This window comes from Anomaloglossus baeobatrachus, chromosome 5 (genome assembly GCF_048569485.1).
Source record: "Anomaloglossus baeobatrachus isolate aAnoBae1 chromosome 5, aAnoBae1.hap1, whole genome shotgun sequence".
Classification (NCBI taxonomy): domain Eukaryota; kingdom Metazoa; phylum Chordata; class Amphibia; order Anura; family Aromobatidae; genus Anomaloglossus; species Anomaloglossus baeobatrachus.
In genome coordinates, this window is record NC_134357.1 from 19,112,284 (window position 1) to 19,135,757 (window position 23,474).

Consider the following 23,474-nt stretch of genomic DNA (forward strand, 5'->3'; position numbering starts at 1 on the left):
GAGCGATGCCTCCCTGTATTCCTCTAGTGTTTCCCGCTCATAGGGTACCCCATGGGGGATGTCGTTATAGTCCTGCTGCTGATTCCCCCTGTTAGTCTGTTGGGCTGGCTGCATCATTATCAGGGGCTTCCCCAGAGCCTTACCCCCATCCTGGCCTTCGGCGTCCCGCTCTGTACGCTGCTCTGTTTTCTCCCGGTCCCTCGGGCGGTGGGTCTCCGGCGCTGCAGCTGCCGCCATTATGTGAGTGGAGGGGATTCCCCTGTGCTGCGCCTCCTCGCCGCGTTCGGGCCCATTACCGCCGCTGCTCTGCTTTCCAACCACCGCCGCTGTCGAAAGGGCCCTGGGCAGCTGAGGCTGTGTGATAATGCCGCCCTCCTCCATGCTGCCGGGCGGCGCGGATGTCTCCCGGAGTGCTGCGGCCGCCATTTTAGGTGAGGAAGACACTCGGCCTGGTCCGGTGGAGCTCCTTAAATATCTTGTTATGCGCGCAGGAGCCGGTATCCGATGTTCTATTTTGGGCCTGCCGCTATTGCTGCTTCTCTTAGCCGGCATTGGCTGAGGTAGAGCCGGGTATGTGTCTCCTAAACGGGGTCCAGGGCCTGTCCGAGCACGAGAGCAAGGGAAGTCAGCGTCCTCACTCCTCCATTGCCAGGCCACGCCCCCGCCACTATTTATTATAATAATAATGGCTAAACTATACATGACGAGCATTTTATTTTTTATTTTTTTTTTTTACTTTTTCTTACCACTATTTCCTCATAGATTGTACACTTCCAAAAAGGACCCTCCCTCTTGGTATGCGTTGAATTATGTGTAATGTCCGATAGTGGTGCACCCGCACATCGGCTCCTAAGTGTTACATTTAAATAGTGGCTGTTAGAAACAAATGTTGGCTGTTAAATACAGCCGTCATCTGCCACGTGTGGACGGAGCTCACGTGAGGACTCCTTCCCAGGATGTGAGTAACACGTTTCCCCTTCTTATCCTTAGTAATTGTATTTTTTCAATGGGATTTTGGATGATTTTACTCTGATTCATCTTCTTTGCTTTCAGATTCCAACAAGCTAGGATCCTCTCAGTGAAGATCTTCTTGATAACATCATTTTCCTGATTGACCCATCGAGGATGAATAAGGACAGAGACAAGATGGTGGAGAGGTTAATAAACCTCACCCTGGAGATCCTCTTCCGGATTACTGGAGAGGTGAGAGGTTCTGGTGACGTCACATTACATTATTATCTATGGGAATAAGAGATGGACATTTAATGGTACCTGAAAGTTTGTGAACCCTTCAGAATTTGCCATATTACTGCATAAATTTGACCTAAAACTATATTACACTTTCACACGAGTCCTAAAATTAGATAAAACCCCAAATCAAACAAATGGTTCAAAAAAAATGTCACAATCATTTTTTAGACGAGGAGATTGATCCAGTGTGACGTGTCTGTGAGTGATAAAGCCATGATACTACCGCCACCGTGTGTCACAGATGGGAGGAGGGTTTTATCCTCTAATGCAGCATATTCTTTGTCCAGACATAATATTTCTCATATAAACCTCAATCCTCTACTTTAGGCCTCTTTCACATGTCCGGACAAAACATGAACAGCTTGCACAGTCAGTGGTGTAGGTGTGTATATGTGTGTGTTCTCTGTGTTCTGTCCATGTGCAAGCCGTGTAATATCCGGATAGTACACGGACAGCATGAGCTGGTATACTTACTTGCCCCCAGCGCTGCTGTTACTTCTGGGTCTACAGTGAGTGCAGTGAATATGCAATGAGCATAATGAGTGACCCAAAAGCAGCAGCAGAGGCAGACACAGCAGCACCAGAGACAGGCAAGTATAACCATTATTTATTGTTATGTGACTTGAGCTTTCTCTGGGACGTGTCACATGGATCACATCAATGTACAGTCCGTGTGACAACCGTGCTGCTGGATAAAAATGGATATGTCACTGTGCGGAGCACACAGACATGCGTGTGCTCCACATAGTCCTTGTGAAAACACAGGGAGAACCTCTCCCAGGGGGTTCTGTGAGAGATAAGAAATCCCAAGATCATCAGAACAGACAAAAGTCCTTTTGTTTGTGGAGCCCACACAGAGGGCGAGATTCTTCAAGGTGGATGGTAGGAGAAGTAGAAGGAGGCATTGTCAAACCTAAAGGAACAAGTGGCCATGAAGATAGCACCTCTAGGAGCTCTGCCGTGCTTATCAGGTCACCATATGAAAGTATTCTCGGACAACAGTACGGCTGTAGCTTACGAGAACAAATGGAGGTACAAGATCCAGAAAACTCATATCGAAGGCAATGGAAATAATGACCTTAGCAGAGGAGAATTTTCAGTCACTGTTGGCAAACTATCTAAAGGTTAAGGAATTCTAGAAGCCGATTACCTCAGTCGTCACTGTATAAACCTGGAGAAATGGAATCTGAACCCCGCAATATACTAAGAGATTACTCACAGATCAGGGGTCCATTAATAGACTTTTGTGTTCAAACAAAAAGTCAGAGCATTTTTTTCCCTAAACCCAAGAGAATCTCCCCAGGAGGTGGATGCCCTTCTCCAAGTGTGGCCTGCGAGGTGGTTTATTCCTTCCCTACCATTTCTTTGATTTTGATTGTTCTGAGGAAGATTCTGATGGACTGGGGGAGAAGTACTTTTCATTACTCACTTTTGGCCCAGAAGGACTTGGTTCACATGGCTGCGCCTGATAATGACAGGAGACCTGTGGGTCCTTCCAGACCTTCTATCCCTGGGTCCAATCCCATATCCCAAGCTAATAAGCTTGCATTTGAGTGGCCAGGGGATTTTCGGACAGTCTTACCTCCAGTCTGATGGACTATAGGAAGAGAATAACTGCTAACGTTTACATTAAGGCTATCTGCCTACGGGAGATTAAACCTGCGGATTTATCTGCGGAAAATCCACAGATTTTCTGGATTTTCCAGATAAATCCTCAAGTTTCAGCATGTACAGACACTCCCCATGTTATCCCATGGGACATGGGGAGTGCTGTGTCCATACTGCGGATACGGGTGGCTGCAAAACATGCTGCGCATGTCCCGCAGCCGCACGTAATTGCATGTCAATTATTTCTGCAGAATTACCTGCGGAAATCCCGGCCCTCCACTATGGAGAAAGAGGCCGGGACCTCCGCAAGTAAGCCGCACAAATGCCCGCAGGTTTACCACAGCTATTACGCTGTACTACCACAGCTAAAAATAGCTGAGGATTCCGGCGAGCAGCTGCGGGAAACCTGCGGATGTACCTGCAGATATATCTGCAGGTACAAACGTTTGTGGGCACATAGCCTAAGGGTGTTTAGATTTTTTTTTATAAGGTTAAATCCTGTTGAAAATAATCCAATTCCCAGGTCAGTCATTTTGGAATTCCTACAGAAGGAGCTAGAAAAAGGTCTTGGCTTGACTCTTAAAGTTCACGTTTCAGCTTTAAGAGTTCTTTTTAATTGTAAACTAGCAGATCACCCTTGGGTAGTGAGGTGTGTTAAAGCCATAAGTCTGTCTGTGGTACTACCTCAACATCGGACCTTCCCTTGGGATCTTAACCTACTTTTGAAGGCCCTGTCCTAGAGCCCCATTCGAGCCATTGTCGGAATGCACTACCAGAGTTCTGACCATTAAGACTGCTCATTTAGTAGCCCTCACATCGGCCACAAGAATAGGGGAGCTACAGGCTTTGTAAATTAACTGGCCTTTTACAAAAATCCTTTCGGATAGGGTAATATTTAGGCCTGACCCAGCGTTCCTTCCTAAGGTAGTCTTAGTATTTCATAGATGCCAGGGTATTGTACTACTTTCATTCTGTGATAACCCCAAGAATGAGAAGGGGAATTTCATATGCTTGATGATAGGAGGTATCTTCTTCAATTCATAGAAGCAACAAAGAGTTTCAGAAGATCTACCTCCCTCTTTAGTCTTCACTGTCCCAGTGATGCCAGGCAACATCGAAAGAATTTTTGGCCAGATGGGTTAAATCCAGGATTTCACTAGCATACATGGCAGGAAGTCCTTGACCCCCACTAAAAGCTTCAACGCACACACCCCCCAGGGCTGTATCCACATCTTGGACGGAGAGAGCGGAAGCCTCTCTTGAACAAATTTGTACGGCAACCACATGGTCTTCACTTTCCTTTTTTAAGGCATTACAGGTTGGGTTGGGCTTCTAATAACCTTTCCTTTGGGAGAAAAGTTTTCCAAATGGTGGTCTCTCCCTAAGGGATTGCTCTGTAATCCTTCCTTGGTGCTGTCGTGAGGAAGGGAAAATAGATAATTACTTACCGTTAATTGAGTTTTCCAGACCCATGACAGCACCCTTTATTTTCTCTTCCTTTCTTTCTATTACCATTTTTTCTGTTCCTCTTTAGTGGTGTGTTATACTGTTTAAGTCACGGGGTCAGTGTAAAAAAAAAAAAAGAGGAACTCAATTACCAGTAAGTAATTATCTATGTTTTACTCCTTTATTTTATTTGATTGTTGTCTATTTGTACGACTTTTGTGAAAATGGGATGTAATTCTGGGTAAAATTTATGCAGAAAATTATGAAGGGTTCACAAACATTTAAGCAGCATTGCAACTGAAGGATTTATAGAAATGTCTGTAGTGAGATTTGTTACTGTGTCTCCATACACAGGATTACACATTGGTGAAGAAGATCTCTAGTGAGCGCTGTCAGGCCCCTGTGTCTGAGGGATGGGGGGGAACCCTGAGCCCAATCCCAGGGCCTCCACCTCACCCCCGGACACATGAGGACATCAATGACCAGAAGATCCTAGAACTCACCTACAAGATGATTGAGCTGCTGACTGGAGAGGTGACACTGCTGGGAATCAGTGGCGTAACTAGAGTTTGATGGGCCCTGGTGCAAAATTTGGACCAGGGCCCCCCTCCATGTACACCGACACTTAGGGTACGGGATAATGATGCTGACACTTGGCTTTTACCCACAGCACCCTGCTTTCCCATGATCTGATATCCATCTTATCCTCAGCACCCAGCTTTCCCATGCTCTGTCACACATCTTTCCCTCAGCACCCAGCTTTCCCATATCAGAGCATGGGAAAGCTGGGTGCTGAGAGATGTATAGCAGAGCATGGGAAAGCTGGGTGCTGAGGGAAAGAGCCTTCACACCTCAGCACAAAACATTCCCATCCCATACTTGTATCTTTGTCCCCCCTCGTACATAGTTCTCCAAATACTATAATGGCCCCCACATAGCCTTCCATATAGTATAAAGGGTCCCACGTAACCGTTCATATATTAGAATGCACTTCCATAGTCCTCCATGTATTATAATACATTTTCCATAGTTCTCCATATTTTATACTGCACAACATAGTCCTCCCTGTTTTATAATGCACCCCCACAGACCATGTATAAACTAGCCTCCATAGTCCTCCATATATTATAATGTAGCCCCCATAGTCCTATATGTATTATAATGCAGCCCCATGAATCATATTGTATTATGCAGCCCCATACTCCTCCATGTATAATGCACCCCTATAGTCCATGTATAAGGTGTCCTTCATGTTTATTATGCAGTCCCATAGACCTTCATGTATCATGCAGCCAGCACCCCCAGGCCTCCATGTATCATGCAGCCAGCCCCCCAGGCCTCCACGTGTCATGCAGCCAGCTTGCCCCGGGGCCTCTACGTGTCATGCTGCTAGCCCAGCCCCCCAGCCCCACCAGGTGTCATGCAGCCAGCCCCACAGGCCTCCATGTGTCATGCAGCCAGCCCCCCAGGCCTCCATGTGTCATGCAGCCAGCCCCACCAGGTGTCATGCAGCCAGCCCCACAGGCCTCTATGTGTCATGCAGCCAGCCCCACCAGGTGTCATGCAGCCAGCCCCCCCAGGGCCTCTATGTGTCATGCAGCCAGCTTGCCCCGGGGCCTCTACGTGTCATGCTGCCAGCCCCCCAGCCCCACCAGGTGTCATGCAGCCAGCCCCACCAGGTGTCATGCAGCCAGCCCCCCAGGCCTCCATGTGTCATGCAGCCAGCCCCACCAGGGCCTCTATGTGTCATGCAGCCAGCCCCACCAGGTGTCATGCAGCCAGACCCCCAGGCCTCTATGTGTCATGCAGCCAGCCCCACCAGGTGTCATGCAGCCAGCCCCCCAGGCCTCCATGTGTCATGCAGCCAGCCCCCCCAGGGCCTCTGTGTCATGGAGCCAGCCCCACCAGGTGTCATGCAGCCAGCCCCCCCAGGGCCTCTATGTGTCATGCAGCCAGCCCCACCAGGTGTCATGCAGCCAGACCCCCAGGCCTCTATGTGTCATGCAGCCAGCCCCACCAGGTGTCATGCAGCCAGCCCCCCAGGCCTCCATGTGTCATGCAGCCAGCCCCCCCAGGTCTCCATGTGTCATGCAGCCAGTCCCACCAGGTGTCATGCAGCCAGCCAGCCGCCGCCCTCCCCTCCCCCCCAAGGGCCTCTATGTGTCATGCAGCCAGCTTCCCCCGGGGCCTCTACGTGTCATGGAGCCAGCAAAATAACAAAAAACAAGTACAATACCTCTCTTCTCCTTCCGACCCCTGCGACCGCGGTAGTTACGCCCCTGCCCCCATATGTCACACACCCTGCTCCCCATACAGCCTGCATCCCTCCATATCACTCACACACACACTACACCCCCATATGTCACACACCCTGCCCCACATAACTCACCCTGCCTGTACCCCAAATTACCCCTCTCAAACACTCTGCACCCCTTCACATGCTTCTGTCGCAGTCTGCACTCACCCTGCAGCCCCCCTCCCCCTCTCATCTTCCCTCTTTTCTCATTACCAGTCATGTGTCCAAAGTATCGTCTCCTGCTTTCTCCCCGGCAATCCTGTGTCTCCTCCCACAGTCACATGGGCATGACATCATCGCAGGTCCTGCAGGATGGATTCCGTCTGCCGTGCAGGAGCAGTCCTGCTCTGCTGTAGGTCAGGAATGCCTGGTGGCCTCTCCAGGTCAGGGGCCCCTATGCCCCCTGCTGACACCGGGCCCCCTGACTCACAGGCCGGCCCCCTAACAGTCGCGCAGTCGGCCACTACACAGCGGCACTACACATAGGGGCCCGGCAGCCGGCTCTGCAGAGCGGCTGCCGGGCCCCTTTAACCCCGCGGGCCCGGTCACAGTGGCGACCTCTGCGACCGCGGTCGTTACGCCCCTGCTGGGAATGCTGGGACATTATACAGTAACGCTATGAAGGGATCTGGGGATGATAGTATCATTGTATGTATCAGGTTCCTATAAGGTGTCAGGACATCACCGTCTATTTCTCCATGGAGGAGTGGGAGTATCTAGAAGGACACAAGGATCAGTACAAGGACGTCATGATGAAGGATCCCCAGCCCTGCACATCACCAGGTAATAGACAACACTAAATACACACATCTGTTAAAAAGATTGTCCGCTTTAGGGAAATCTTTAAAAGTTGACAAGCCACTGAAGAAAAAAACATTCAGAAAGATAAGAAATAAGTAATGTTCCCCTTACTGATCTGCTATGATTCCTCTCCTGGGTCACTTACCTGTCACTGTGCTGCACAATATAGATTGATGTGTGACTTCTGCCATCAATCATGGGCACAGGAACAGCAGTTACCGCTGCGGTCAATGATGAGACGTCTCCGTTTCTCTCATTGTGGCGCACAGCCCCTGCACTCGTGTCCTGGATGCAGAGTGTCTGGTCACAGGCTCCTCCATATCAATGAGGGGAGCGGTGTGTGGTCAGAAGACATAGCTGCCATAGGAAGGGGCGAAAACAGAGCAGAACGTTTGATAAAACTTTAGTACATTTGTTACAATCATTGTGTTGAGTTTCCCAAAGTGGCAAATAGTAAATTACTAATATATAGTATATAAAGAATGAATTACTTTCCTTCTGTGTCTTTCCTACAGTAAGAAGCAGTAAGAGGACGACGCCAGAGAGACATCCCGGAGCTCAGGACTGGTCACAGGATCATCAGGTCGGTGGGGAGGAGGTTGTAGGGATCTGATGTGTAGGAGGCTGTGCAGGTCGTGTTCTGCCGTCCAGCATTATTATATGATTTATACATGGTGGAGAAGGCAGCTGACCACAGAAGTTACATGGGGTCTGGATGTTCTTCAGTTTTTTTTTGGCTGTGGAAAATGTTGGGTAAAGGAACCGACAGGTTGGCTTTATATGGCAGATGTGCCGCTATTTGCTGTAATGTGAGCTTCGGTCATCATATTTAAAGGGATGTTACCTAGACAAGAAGTTATTCCCTGTCCATGGAATAAGGAATGACATGATCACTGGTCTCTCCATTGATCCTACGATTGGGGCTCTGTAAATCCGAGAATGTGGCTCTGCTGCCCCTTCCTGAAAAGAGCGAAGGTGCAGATGCTCAACCTCCACTTCATTCATTGTCAGTGGGACTTGGAAGTGCATCGCTCTGCTATTTACATCAGTCCCATAGACAATGAATGGAGCAGAAACCGAGCATGCGCACCTTCACTCTTTTCAGGACGGTGTAGCAGAGCTGCATTCACAGGATCCCTGGATCTGGTGTCCCAACAGTCGGGCCCCCACCAATCTACAATGTATAGGGGATAACTTGCTGTTTTGCTGAGGAATAACCCTTTAATGATCTTTTCTGGTCATCTATTCATTCCATGTGAAGTCTCCAAGTATCCGGTCACATTTAGCACATTTCTTTCACAGCTTGTGAATCAGGATGAAGTTTTGAACCATTGTCCTACTACAGACATAATGGAAGAAGAGGAGGAATATGTGAGGGGTGACGAGCAGGGTAAGGAGACTCCGACAGATGACTGCTCCGGTGAGTAGTGGCCACTGAACGCAGATCACATATTCCTCTTCTCCACTGGATGCAGCAGCTTTATGTTGAATTTTATGAAGTGGATCTCTCACCAGATCTCACTTTCACCAGATTCACCAATTATATCAACACAACACTTTTTTTTTTTTTTTTGGTTTTTCTCCCAACTCAGATCTAAGACTTTTTCTATGTACAAAAGACCTTCCTTTCTCGCCTTTTCATTGGGGGGGACACAGACAGTGGGTTATATGGTGTCTCCAGGGGAGGCTTGACACTAGGTTTGAAAAAAGTGTTAGCTCCTCCCCCCACAGCATATAACCCCAGCTAGGCAGGAAACTAGCTCAGTTTTTTCCTAGTGTCAGCAGGGAGGCTGACATGTCTGGACTGAGCTCCACCAGAGGTGCCTCAGGCCAGCTTATTTTTACTTTTTATTCATTCTATTTTTGATAGGGGCAATACCAGGGTGCCTTGCCACCCCCGTCCCCCCCGTGTACGGGCAGAGGAAACCTGGCGTGCACAAGCTGTCAGTCTTCCCTCGCGCCCAAGTGGTCGGGTCTGCGTACCCCTCCAGGCTCCCTGGAAGCACCTCACAAAGGTAGCTCCAGAGGGCTAGCAGAGCCGAGAACCTGCTTCAGCCTTGAGCCGAAGATGCGTCCCCGAGATCCCCGCATCCCAGGACCGACGCGTCTTCAGACGGAGCAAGGGCAGGTAGGGAGACGACGAGTCAGTCCCCTGCATCCAAACCGCCGCCTGGAAAGGCGCTGGTGGGGCAATGCAGGCCGTGATCCCGGGGAAGCATCATTAATTTAGCTCCCGGCGTCGGCCTGCATTCTAGCAACGCCCCCTCTAGTGGGCCATCTCTCCCCTCCATGCTGCCAGAGAACACTGGACGCCATTACTTGTGGGGAGCAGACACTGGTGAGATCGCCTCCTTGGCTCTGCGATTCTGCAGCACTATATACCGCTCTGCTCAGTGGTATATCGCTGTCTTTCTAGCGGTGTGTGTCTGCTGGCTGGCGGTGTATATCAGCTTTTAGCAGTATATACTAACTGTGCCTGTAGGTATATACCGACTGTTTGATAGGGTGTGCTACTTTACTCGGTATATACCGGCTCTGCATAGCAGTCATTTATAATACTGCTAGCAGCTCCTCACCCACAGCAGTCCCTTTATAATACTGCTAGAGGCTCACTGTACTTATTGTGGAACTGTTGCTGACATGCGTAACCGCAAGGGTGATAAAGCTTCCCAGGCATCCTCTATGGACCTGTACTATGCTTGTACCACCTGTGGACGCTCTTTTTTGTAATGGCCGAAGCTATCCACTATGCCGGGGCTGCGATGCCCCTATTACCGTGTCACAACAGCCTCCGCTGCCGGACCAGGAGGTCGTGCAGTCTGTGGATTTGGCTGCGGCCACTATCCAGTCAGTACCCCAGTCTGATGACGTTATTCCTGCCTGGGCTCTTCTAATGTCTAAGAGGTTAGATGACCTGGCCACTCAGATATCCCAGCCTTCCACAGGCTCTCACAGCCTCCCCCCGGCTCAGCTCCCCCAAGGAAGCCCGCCTTCGTCTGGTGTCTCGTTCCCAGTACGTAAAAAGGCTGTCTCCAAAAGGCGCCATTGCGACCGTTACGTCTCGTCCGACTCGGACGATGATCAGTCTGACTCCGGCTCCGTGACCTTTAGTAGTCACGATTCCCAAGACTCTGACTCTGATTCAGATGTCCCTTCTGAGTCTAGACATATGGAAGACACATTCATTTCGGCTGTCAATCACTCTCTGTCGATTTCTGATCAGCCTTCGGACCCGACTTCTCAGTCGGCAATCAAGCGGGCCAAGAAGCCTCCTAAGTCCTTTGCCCAGGATCCGATTTTTCATCAAATCATATCTAAAACGGTGGAATCACCCTGATAGGAGGTTTAATAAAACATCCTCCTCTTCATTCGCTTATCCCTTTCCATCGGAACTGGTTAAGCTCTGGTCAGTACCCCCCGTTGTGGATCCGCCAGTATCCAGGCTGGCTAAACACACGGTTATGTCTGTCTCAGACACCGCGTCTCTCAAGGACTCGTCTGACCGCGCAATTGATGCTGCGGTCAAATCTATTTTCCAGGCTTCCAGCTCCTCTCTGCGCCCCCTGTTTGCCTTGACATCGGTGGCGAGAGCTATGAGTGTGTGGAGTAGGAACTTGCGCAAGTTGCTTCGCTCTTGCAATATTCCTTCAGAGGCTCTTGAGATCCTTGATTTGTTCTCTCTAGCCTCTAATTACTTGCTTCATGGCTCCTTAGATGCAGCTAGTTTGACAGCCAATGCTGTTTTTTTGCCCGCAGAGTCCTGTGGCTAAAGATATGGAACGCGGACAGTGCCTCCAAGACGTCCCTGTCCACACTCCCCTTCCAGGGTCTTCGTCTGTTTGGAGAATCCCTGGACAAGCTTATATCTGAGACGACGGGTGGTAAAAGTACCATTCTACCACAAAAGCGGCCTGTATCCAAAAATTTTAAGGTCCTTTCGGCCCGCCCCCCAAAAACCATCACAGGGGTCGTCGCAACGCTTAGATCGGGGATCCGGTCCCTCAAGGGACTCTTCCTGGCATTCCCACTCCAGGCAATCTACACCCAAGGGACCTCGCCCCGCGAAGGCCCCTTCAGCATGACGCCAGGTACCCCTCAGAGCCGACTCCTGTTGGAGGGCGGCTTCTGCTTTTTCGGGATATCTGGCTAGACCATACTCACGATGCTTGGGTTCGAGAAATCGTCACCTCAGGTTACAAGATCGATTTCCATTACCTACCGGCCAACAGGTTTCTGCGTTCTCGGCTTCCAAAGTCCACAACGCGAAGCCAGGCCTTATTTCAGGCCATAGCCTCTTTACAGAAAGCAAACGTTATCATTCCAGTGCCCCTGGAACAGCGCGGCAAAGGTTTCTATTCAAACCTCTTTGTCGTCCCCAAAAAAGATGGCTCTGTCCGTCCTATCCTGGACCTTAAAAGGCTAAACAGGTCCGTACGGATTCGGACCTTCCGAATGGAGTCATTGAGAGCAGTACTAGCTGCTATGGAACCGGGAGAATTCCTAGCTTCCATAGACATTCAAGATGCTTATTTACACATTCCCATATGTGTATCGCATCAACGGTTCCTTCGTTTTGCCGTAGGACACCGTCATTTCCAATTCAGGGCCCTTCCCTTTGGACTGGCTACTGCGCCTCGGGTCTTCACAAAGGTCATGGCGGCCGTTATGTCCATTTTGCACCCCAGAGGCGTTCTGGTCGTTCCCTATTTGGACGACCTACTTGTCAAGGGGAGCTCTCCTCAAGTTTGCTCAGAAAGCGTGCAAATTTGCCCAGACACGCTCTCAAGGCTAGGGTGGCTTCTCAACTCAACAAGTCATCCCTCATTCCTCATCAGCGCATCACCTTTTTAGGTATGCTGATAGACACGGTTCAGGCCTGGGGTTTTTCTTCCAGAAGACAAGAGGTGTTCCCTGATCCGGGCCGACCAATCCCTCCGCTCCCGCCGTTACCCATCCCTCCGGAGTGGGATGAGAGTGTTAGGCAAGATGGTAGCAGTCATGGAAGCCATGTTGTTTGCCCAATTCCATTTGCGCCCTCTGCAATTGGATCTTCTGTCCTCTTGGGACAAGAATCCAGCCTCTCTAGACTGGTCAGTCCGCTTATCTCGGACTGCCCTCAGCTCCCTCGTCTGGTGGACTCAGGTCTCATCCCTATCTCAGGGGAAGTCCTTCCGCCCTGTCCACTGACACGTAGTCATGACAGATGCCAGCCTGTTAGGCTGGGGGGCGGTGTTTCTCCACCACACTGCTCACGGACGCTGGTCTCACCCCGAACGATCCCTTCATATCAACGTTCTGGAGATCAGGGCCATATTTCTGGCCCTTCAGACCTTTCAATCCTTGCTTCTGGGCCTCCCGGTTCTGATCCAGTGAGACAATGCCACGGCTGTGGCTTAGGTCAACCGTCAGGGAGGAACTCGCAGCAGGGCAGCGATGAAAGAAGTCTCCAGGATTCTTCTTTGGGCAGAGATGCACATTCCCATTATTTCAGCTGTCCATATTCCGGGGATAGACAACTGGGCCGCAGGCAAGGTCTAGCGGCAGGGGAATGGTCCCTCCACGATGAGGTGTTCCATCAGATCACTCTTCGTTGGGGGCTCCCAGATGTGGACCTCATGGCGTCTCGGCTAAACGCCAAAGTACATCCCTTCGTATCCCGGTCGAGAGACCCGCTAGCACTCGGCTCCGATGCTCTAGTCCTCCCGTGGTCGCAGTTTCGCCTGCCATACGTTTTCCTTCCGTTCCCTCTCATTCCGAGAGTAATCAAGAAAATCAAAGCGGAGGGAATCCCGGGGATCCTCGTGGCCCCGGACTGGCCCAGAAGAGCCTGGTTTCCAGAGCTCCTCCACCTTCTCGGCGACACTCCCTGGCGTCTTCCCGACCGCCCGGATCTTCTGTCGCAAGGTCCAATATTCCACCAGAATACAGCACAGCTACATTTGATGGCGTGGCGCTTGAATCCTTGATTCTAGCCAAGTCTCATCTTTCTTCCAGGGTAGTTCATACCATGCTTAATGCTCGCAAGCCTTCCTCCGCCAGCATTTATCACAGGACCTGGAAGACCTATCTGTCCTGGTGTGACCGTCATAATCGGTCGCCCCTGACCTTTTCAATCCCTAATGTTCTTGCCTTTTTGCAAGACGGTATGGACTCGGGTCTTGCTCTCAATACCCTTAAAGCAGGGGTGGGGAACCTTTTTTCTGTTGGGGGCCATTTGGAAATTTCTACCAACCTTCAGGGGCCGCACAAAATTATCAATGTTTAAATGACCCTGCTATATTGGGTGAAACAATTAATTAACTGGGGGCATGGGGCTGGGGGCACAGGCACCACACGCGGGGCTGGGGGCACAGGCACCACACGCGGGGCTGGGGGCACAGGCACCACACGCGGGGCTGGGGGCACAGGCACCACACGCAGGGCTGGGGGCACAGGCACCACACGCGGGGCTGGGGGCACAGGCACCACACGCGGGGCTGGGTGCACAGGCACCACACGCGGGGCTGGGGGCACAGGCACCACACACGTGGGGCTGGGGGCACAGGCACCACACACGTGGGGCTGGGGGCACAGGCACCACACACGTGGGGCTGGGGGCACAGGCACCACACACGTGGGGCTGGGGGCACAGGCACCACACACGTGGGGCTGGGGGCACAGGCACCACACGCGGGACTGGGGGCACAGGCACCACACGCGGGGCTGGGGGCACAGGCACCACACGGAGGTTGCGCTGCACACAGGACTGGGGGCTGGGCTGCACACAGGACTAGAGGGGCTGCACACAGGACTGGGTGATGGGCAGCACATAGGACTGGGGGGGCTGCACACAGGACTGGGTGATGGGCAGCACATAGGACTGGGGGGGCTGCACACAGGATTGTGGGAGGGGTGCACACAGGACTGGGTGATGGGCTGCACATAGGACTGGGGGGGCTGCACACAGGATTGTGTGGGGGGTGCACATAGGACTGGGGGGGCTGCACACAGGATTGTGTGGGGGGTGCACACAGGACTGTGGGGGCTGCACACAGGACTGTGGGGGCTGCACACAGGACTGGGGGAGGGGTGCACACAGGACTGGGTGATGGGCTGCACATAGGACTGGGGTGGCTGCACACAGGATTGTGTGGGGGGTGCACATAGGACTGGGGGGGCTGCACACAGGATTGTGTGGGGGGTGCACACAGGATTTTGTGGGGGGTGCACACAGGACATTGGGGGGCTGCACACAGGACTGGGGGAGGGGTGCACACAAGACTGGGGGAGGGGTGCACACAGGACTGGGGGAGGGGTGCACACAGGACTGGGGGAGGGGTGCACACAGGACTGGGTGATGGGCTGCACACAGGACTGGGTGATGGGCTGCACATAGGACTGGGGTGGCTGCACACAGGATTGTGTGGGGGGTGCACATAGGACTGGGGGGGCTGCACACAGGACTGGGGGAGGGGTGCACACAGGACTGGGGGAGGGGTGCACACAGGACTGGGGGAGGGGTGCACACAGGACTGGGGGAGGGGTGCACACAGGACTGGGGGAGGGGTGCACACAGGACATTGGGGGGCACACTGTGCTGAGAGTTTCATGCAACTTTGGGGGAGAGGGTTTACAGAACTGGGGTTTAGGCACAAAGCATTGGGCAGGGCACATAGCAGCAGAGGGTCGGCGCTGGACTCACAGCAGCATTGCATTCACATCACCGGAGTGCAGGAGCCGGACACACTGCATCAGAAGGAGAAGGCGGGCACTGATCTCCGGAGGGCAGGGGGCGGGCACACAACGCTGGAAGCTGTGAGGCTGCTGTGGACCCTCCCACAATTGGCACTGGCAGATGGGAGAACACATTGCAGCACAAACAGCAATGTGTGGATTTAAAGGGCCGGTGGCAGCAAGACCGCGGTGACAGCACGAGCACTGCCTCCCCCGGGAATCTGCCCGGGGGCCACATAAAAGGTCATGGCGGGCCGCATGCGGCCCGCGGGCCGGAGGTTCCCCACCCCTGCCTTAAAGGACAAGTTTCTGCCTTGTCAATTTTTTTCCAGAAGCAGCTGGCTTCTCGCCTTCAGGTCCGTACCTTTCTTCAAGGGGTGGCGCATTTGGTCCCCCCTTATCGTCACCCCTTAGATCCCTGGGATCTGAATTTGGTTCTCGGAGCACTTCCGCTTCCTCCTTTCAAACCCTTGAGAGAAATCTCTCTTCAACGGCTGTCTTGGAAAGTTGCCTTTTTAGTCGCTATTACCTCTATCAGACGAGTGTCCGAACTGGCAGCTCTGTCCTGTCGCTCACCTTACCTGATATTCCATCATGATAGGGTGGTCCTTCGGCCTTCCCCCGCCTTCCTTCCGAAGGTCGTATCCTCTTTCCACCTGAACGAGGACATTGTGTTGCCGTCATTCTGCCCGGCCCCGGTCCACTCCTTTGAGAAAGCCCTTCACACTCTCGATCTTGTCAGGGCTCTGCGGATCTACATCTCCAGAACAGCGCCGTTGCGCAAGTCCGATGCCCTTTTCGTCCTCTCAGAAGGACACAAAAAGGGCGACCGGGCTTCCAAATCCACGATTTATCGATGGATCAGGACTGCCATCTGTGAGGCTTACAAAGCACGAGGTGTTGTTCCTCCTCAATCTGTGCAGGCCCACTCTACACGAGCAGTGGGTGCCTCCTGGGCTATCCGCCATCAGGCTTCGGCGGCCCAACTTTGCAAGGCCGCTACCTGCTCCAGTGTGCACACGTTTACAAAATTCTACAGAGTGCATACGCATGCATCTGCGGATGCTGCTCTTGGAAGACAAGTCCTTCAGGCGGCAGTGGCCCATTTATAAGTGGCCACTGCTCGGTTTTTTGACAGTGTTTGTTATGTGTTCCCTGCAGTTGCAGTTGTTAGTCAGCTCTTAGTCTGATGTTATACACTGTTAATAGTTCAGTTCCCACCCAGGGACTGCTTTGGGACGTCCCAATGTCTGTGTCCCCCAATGAAAAGGCGAGAAAGGAAAGGACGTTTTTGTGTACTCACTGTAAAATGTCTTTCTTGGAGCCTTTCATTGGGGGACACAGCTCCCGCCCTTGTAATTTTGGTTGTCCTTCTCCTACTGCTTCTACACCAAACTGAGCTAGTTTCCTGCCTAGCCGGGGTTATATGCTGTGGGAGGAGGAGCTTACACTTTTTTCAAACCTAGTGTCAAGCCTCCCCTGGAGACACCATAATACCCACTGTCTGTGTCCCCCAATGAAAGGCTCCAAGAAAGACATTTTACAGTGAGTACACAAAAATGTCCTTTTTATCTCTCAAATATTGTTCACAAATTTGCTTAAACCTGTGTTAGTGATCACTTCTCCTTTGCCGAGATAATCCATCCTCCTAACAGGTGTAACATATCAAGGTGCTGAATAAACAGCAGGATTACTGCACAGTTGTGCCTTATTGTTGCACAGGTGTGCCTTAGGCTGGTCAGCATGCTTATAGCACAGGTGTGCCTTAGGTTGACCAGCATGATTATTGCACAGGTGTGCCTTAGGTTGGCCAGCATGATTATTGCACAGGTGTGCCTTAGGTTGGCCAGCATGATTATTGCACAGGTATGCCTTAGGTTGGCCAGCATGATTATTGCACAGGTGTGCCTTAGGTTGGGCAGCATGATTAATGCACATGTGTGCCTTAAGGCCACGTCTCGCTAAGCGACATCGCTGATGAGTCACGGTTTTGGTGACGCAACAGCGATCTTGCTAGCGATGTCGCTGTGTGTGACATCCAGCAACGACCTGGCCCCTGCTGTGAGGTCGCCGGTCGTTGGTGAATGTCCTGGACCATTTTCTTCAAAGGGGATGTCCTGCTGGGTAGGACACATCGCTGTGTTTGACACTGTGTGACAGGGTCCCAATGACAGCAGAGATTGTTATACAGGTCGCTACTGCGACCTGTATCGTTACTGAGTCGTTGGTAAGGTCTGACTGTGTGACATCTCACCAGCGACCTCCCAGCGACACTTATCAGGTCGCATAGTTTTCGGGATCGCTAGTAAGTCGCTAAATGTGATGGGGGCTTTAGGCTGGCCACCATGATTATTGCACAGGTGTGCCTTAGGCTGGCACCATGATTATTGCACAGGTGTGCCTTAGGTTGGCTAGCATAATTATAGCACAGGTGCGCCTCAGGCTGGCCATAATAAAAAGCCACTCTAAAATATGCAGTTTTATCACACCGCACAATGACAGATTTCACAAATTTTGATGGAGCGTGCACTTGGCTGCTGACTGAAGGTTTGTCCACCAGAGTTGTTGTCCATGAATTGAATGTTCATGTACCATAAGTCGTTTCCAAAGATGTGTCAGAAAATTTGGCAACATTCCACCTGACTGCAGAGCATCGTCATAATTGACTTGAGTGGGCAAGTGCTCAGATTCGAGTGTGTCTGGCACGTAGGAAAGGTTTCGCCTCACGGATGAATCCCGTTTTTCAATGTACAGGGCAGATGGCAGACTGTGTATGGTGTCATGTGGATGAGCGGTTTGCTAATGTCACCATGGTGAATAGAGTAGCCCATGGTTGCCGTGAGGTGATGGTTTGGGCAGGCGTATATGTACCTCCCTGAGAGGGTCTCGGCCGCTCCATGCCGAGCCGCTCGAGGTCCGGGCTCGGGTTGTCGGTGGCTCGAGCGCCTCCGGACCGGGGGCCACGTCGCTCTGTTAAGGGGAGGCAGTGGGGTGGCGGTGTAGGACGGTGTTCGCAGCCGGGAGGCCACGTTGTTGCTGGATGAGTCCTGACGCCACCCACGGGTTGTGGTGACGGGATGCACCACCGCTGCGGCTGGAGTGAAGGGGGCTCCCGGGAGCGGTGTTGTGGCCGCAGCCTAGATGTTAGCCCCTCCGTGGGTAGGGGCGGTGTGTCCTGGGCCCGGTGGGAGATGGCGATGATGTCGGGGTGCAGGGTGCCGTGCTGCGGTGCAGTGTCGTGCCCGTATGGCACTGGTGTACTCACTATTAATTCACACTCTTAGTCACTGGTAAACCAAAGTTTTGGTATGGTCGGATCCCGCAGCCGGCTGCTTGTGTCCCTTGTGAGGCTGATGGTGGCCCCTTTCCCTTGCACCTTCTGTTTTGACTTTTGGCTCCCCTGCCTGGGCAGTGGTAGCCCGCTCCCCAGCGTTTAGCTGCCGGAAGAGCCCTCAGTTGCCCGCAGGCGCTGGCCCGTCGGGTGTTTGGCCCTTGGCGGTGGCTCTCACCCGGTATCGGTGGGCTGTTGCCTTCTTTCGGGACTTTGGGTGAGGATGAACCCGTGAGGTCCAGACTACAATCAGTGAATTTGCCTAAACTCAGTGGCTTCTAAGCTAGGACGGAGTCTGAGTACCCGGTTACTGGTGCTCCGGATAGCTGTTGACTCCCCGGTTCAGGTCCGGCGGGCTCCAACCCTGACCCGGTCCTTACGGTTCCGCCGGTCGCTACACCGGTACTCCTGCAGGCGGCCACCACCGTCTGCCTGCCTGACGTTACGGGGATCCCAGGCTCCAACCCGGGTCCCTGACAGCTTTACTCCTTCACTTCACTTCACTTCACCTAACCACAAACTAAAACTGACTTGTATTTCCTGCCTCAGGACAGTAGTCTTCTTGGTGGGCGTGCCTTTCCGCCTGACTCCGCCCACCTGGTGTGCCCTACTGGCCCTGAGGGAGGCATCAGGTCTCCCTTTCGGGTGATGGTTGTATCCTCACAAGGGATGGGGGTGTGTGTGTGATGTTGGTGGTGTTGTTACCTGTGACCCCTGGGGTCCAGGGCGTCCCATATATAAACAAACACATGTACATTTTTGGTGCCACTTTGAATGCACAGAGACACTATGATGAGATCCTGAGGCCATTGTTGTGCCTCATCCACGACCATCACCTCATGTTCCAGCTGATAATGCGCGGCCCCATGGTGCAAGGATCTGTGCACAATTCCCGGAAGCTGAAAACAGCCTAGTTTTTGCATGGCGGCATACTCTCCAGACAGGTCACCCATTGAGCAGGTTTGGTGCTCTGGATTCATTTGACATATAGAATTATTTGTGTCATGATCACAGTGCTGTTTATTAAATACAATATCACTCCTCATTATATAAGGGATAATATATTCCCAATATTAGACTGGGAATTAACATTGAGGACTGGGCATGTCCTCTACCATCCCATGAATTGGGATTTGTTGGTCAAGAATAGGGACGTTTTAATAATATTTATATTTCTTTAATGGTAATAATAAAAGTTAAATATTAATATCCTATATTCACATTCTTTATACCCAGTGGTGTACATTATATGTGGACATAAATACGGGAAGGTGGTAAAAGAGCTGAATATCTTCTTATCCTCCTCTATGCCAGGCTATGGGAATATTACATGTATATATGACAACATGATTGCACCACAGCAAATTATTTATTGCAAGTAGACAAAGAGCTGAGAAATGTGGATTCACAACCCTAATTATTCCAATTAAATTGCATATTACTCTTTCTATATTCTGCAATATACTCATTAATCCTTTCCGCCGAAAACCCTTTTTTTTTTTTTTTTTTTTTGTTATTCTTTTCACCTCTTCTTTCATGAGCCATAACTCTTTCTATATTTTTGGTGACATCGCTATATAAGGGCTTAGTTTTGGTGGGACAAATTGTAGTTTTGAATGATATGTTACTATATGTTGTACTGGATGGGGAGGTGGTGAACAAATCCCACATTTGCGTTTGTTGTTTTTTTTTTTTTTTTTTTTAATGATAACTAAGAAGTTGAAACTCTTCAGATCAGTACAATCACAGCGATGCCAATCCTGTATAGTTTTGTATTTTATTTAGTGGTAAAAGAAAAATTCTGAAATTTGTAAAAGAAAAAGTATATTTCTCTATTGTTTTTGTTTTATATTTTCTGTTGCTGGAGTTCATTGAGGGCTTGTTTTTCGTGTGCCATACTGATGTTGGTAAAATTGCACCATGTTTGGTTTTTTTTAAATTCATAAGTAATCAAATTAGATTCAATTTTTGACAGATGCTTGTAATAAGAACACAGAGGGAAATCTGACATCTGATTTAAAGCCAGAAAATCCTGATAACTCGCAAGCTACACATGAAGTACATGGAATTGTCCCAGATCTACCCTCATCTTTTGATTCATCAGAAACTGAAAAGCAAAGTAAAATTCACAGAAGGGGTACGAAATATCCAGCAACTCTAAAAGGAAATAAGCCATTTTCATGTTCAGAATGTAAAAAATGTTATAGCAAAAGATCACATCTTGTTGTACATCAGAGAATACACACAGGGGAGAAGCCATATTCATGTTCTGAATGTAAAAAATGTTATAGCAACAGATCAAATCTTGTTGTACATCAGAGAATACACACAGGGGAAAAGCTGTATTCATGTTCTGAATGTGACAAATGTTTTACAACTAGATCACATTTTGTAGTACATCTAAGAAAACACACAGGGGAGAAGCCATATTCTTGTTCCGAATGTGAAAAATGTTTTAGCAAGAAATCTGTTCTTGTTGGGCATGAGAAAATTCACACAGATGAGAAGCCATATTCATGTTCAGAATGTGGAAAATATTTTAAACAAAAATCATATCTTGTTAGACATCAGAGAATTCACACAGGAGCGAAACTGTATTCATGTTCAGAATGCGAGAAATATTTTAAAAGAAGACAAGATCTTGTCATACATCAAAGAAAACACACAGGGGAGAAGCCGTATTCATGTTTAAAATGTGGAAAATGTTTTAGCAGTAAATCTGTTCTTGTCAGACATAAGCAAATTCACACAGGGGAAATGCCATATTCATGTTCAGAATGTGGAAAATGTTGCCCAACTAAAACATATCTTGTTATACATCAGAAAATTCACACAGGAGAGAAGCCGTATGCATGTTCAGAATGTGGTAAATGTTTTCCAGCTAAATCATATCTTGTTACCCATCAGAAAAGTCACACAATTGAGAAACCATATTCATGTTCCGAATGTGAAAAATGGTTTAAAACAAGAATAGGTCTTGATAGTCATGTAAGAACCCACACAGGGGAAAAACCATATTCATGTTTAGAATGTGGAAAATGTTTTAGCAGTAGGTCTAGTTTGATTGCACATAAGAGAATTCACACAGGCGAGATGCCATATTCATGTTCAGAATGTGGAAAATATTTTAAACATAAATCAAGTCTTGTTAGTCATCAGAGAATTCACACAGGAGAGAAAAAGTATTCCTGTTCAGAATGTGAGAAATGTTTCAGTCGGAGAACATATCTTGTTAATCATCAGAGAATTCACATAGGGAAAAGCCATATTCATGTCCAGAATGTGGGAAAGCTTTTACAAGTATAGCAGATCTTATTAGACATCAGAAAATTAACACAAGTGAGACACCGTATTCATGTTCCAAATGTGAAAAGTGTTTTAAAACGAGATTAGCTCTTGATATGCATCTAAGAAACCACACACAGGAGAAACCTCAGTCATGACGAGGTCCCAGGTCAAGATGGAGGTAACATCAGACGTAACCAAAAATGCTTCATGCCCCAATGGGGCATCACACGCACATATACAGAGTATAAGGGGGTTTAAGGCTCGGCCGCCTCACACTTGCAAATCCACTCTGTATGAAATGTAATGTTTCCAGTTGATATAATGGTGTAGTGTGTTCAAACGGCTGCTAGGTGCCTACAATGTGTTAATTAAGGGGAGGAGCTTAGTCAGAGAAAATGGCTGGAAAGACAGGAAGTAGGAGGAGTCCCTGAGGGAGAGAAACAGACTGCGTCTGAGAGAGACATGGTGGCGGAAAACCCCTATAACTTTAATATGACCTGCCCTTCTGGGTCAAATCCGGGTGTTGGACATGTGATGCGGCCCAGGTGGTGGTCATTCCCTGGCGCGGATATGTAACGAATTCCCTCAATCAGCGGGAGATCAGTGGGCTCTTGAGAGAGAGTGGGCCCTGACTTACCGGAGAGACTGGTCCCAGAGGAAGAGGAGGAAGCAGAAGAGGAAGGGATAGCATTTTCTATAAGGACCGGACGGTCGTCACACAGGCGGGTGTAACTGGAGGGTGGAGTCCACAGATCAAGGCGGGCTGTCAGGAATAATGAAGCTGAAGAAGAGGATGAGGAGCTTAGGGACCCCAACGACCCCCCGAGTACCAGAGAAGTGGTTGGCCGGTAAAATGTATGAATTATAATATTAATTATAATATATTATCCATTGCTAATAGTAACCCCTTCGGGAAACAAGAATGTACCCGCCTAAGGTGAGATTAAAAAAACCCTGTTTTTGAAGACGTTGACAAGTAAAGACATTTGGTTAAAAGAACCTGTGACAGTGTCAGTGCTTGTGACGTATGAAGAAAAACTATGCTTATTACTGTATTGCACTAAAGTGGTGGTTGGGGTGCAGAGAGAGAAACGGGCTGCACTGCAGCGAACAGCAGGTTCTGGCACGATTGTCAAGACGCTCAACCACCCTTTAGCGTATGCATGATCAGAATGTGGGAAATGTTTTTCAGCTAAATCAGATCTTGTTAGACATCAGAAAACTGACACAAGTGAGAAACCGTATTCATGTTCCAAATGTGAACATTTTTTTAAAACGAGTTTAGCTTTTGATATGCATCTAAGAAATCACACAAAGGAGAAACCTTATTCATGTTTAGAACGTGGAAACTGTTTTGGCACAAAATCTATTCTTGTTTTATATAAGACAGTTCACACAAGGGAGAAGCCGTATTCATGTTCAGAATGTGGTAAATATTTTAAACAGAAATCATATCTTGTTAAAGCTGCGTACACACGAGTTTTTTGCTATCAGGCGCAATCTGGCAGAAACATGGAAAAACGCATCCGGCGTCAGTTGATACCGGATGCGTTTTTTTCCCCATCGACTTCTATTAGCGCCGGATGGCCTTGCGTTCCATTCGGCTTTCGCTTGTCCGGCGGCCGGATGGAACGTTGAGGTGAATGTTTTTGTGTCCGGCAAAAAAAAACGGATCGCGACAGATCCGGTGCCGTACGGCGTGTTTTATAATGGAAGCCTATGGACGCCGGATCATATGCC

The 23,474-nt window shown here is 49.8% G+C and overlaps 1 protein-coding gene across 1 annotated transcript; it reads left to right on the plus strand.

Moving 5' to 3' along the window:
• The first annotated feature begins 779 nt into the window (after positions 1–779).
• LOC142310669 (uncharacterized) lies at positions 780–23,167 on the plus strand. Its single transcript, XM_075348252.1, has 7 exons — positions 780–958; positions 1,054–1,203; positions 4,660–4,839; positions 7,261–7,384; positions 7,918–7,985; positions 8,705–8,822; positions 20,422–23,167. The coding sequence occupies exons 2-7, from the start codon at positions 1,126–1,128 to the stop codon at positions 21,750–21,752; spliced, it is 1,899 nt and encodes a 632-aa protein (XP_075204367.1). The 5' UTR covers positions 780–958; positions 1,054–1,125; the 3' UTR covers positions 21,753–23,167.
• The last annotated feature ends 307 nt before the right edge of the window (positions 23,168–23,474 follow it).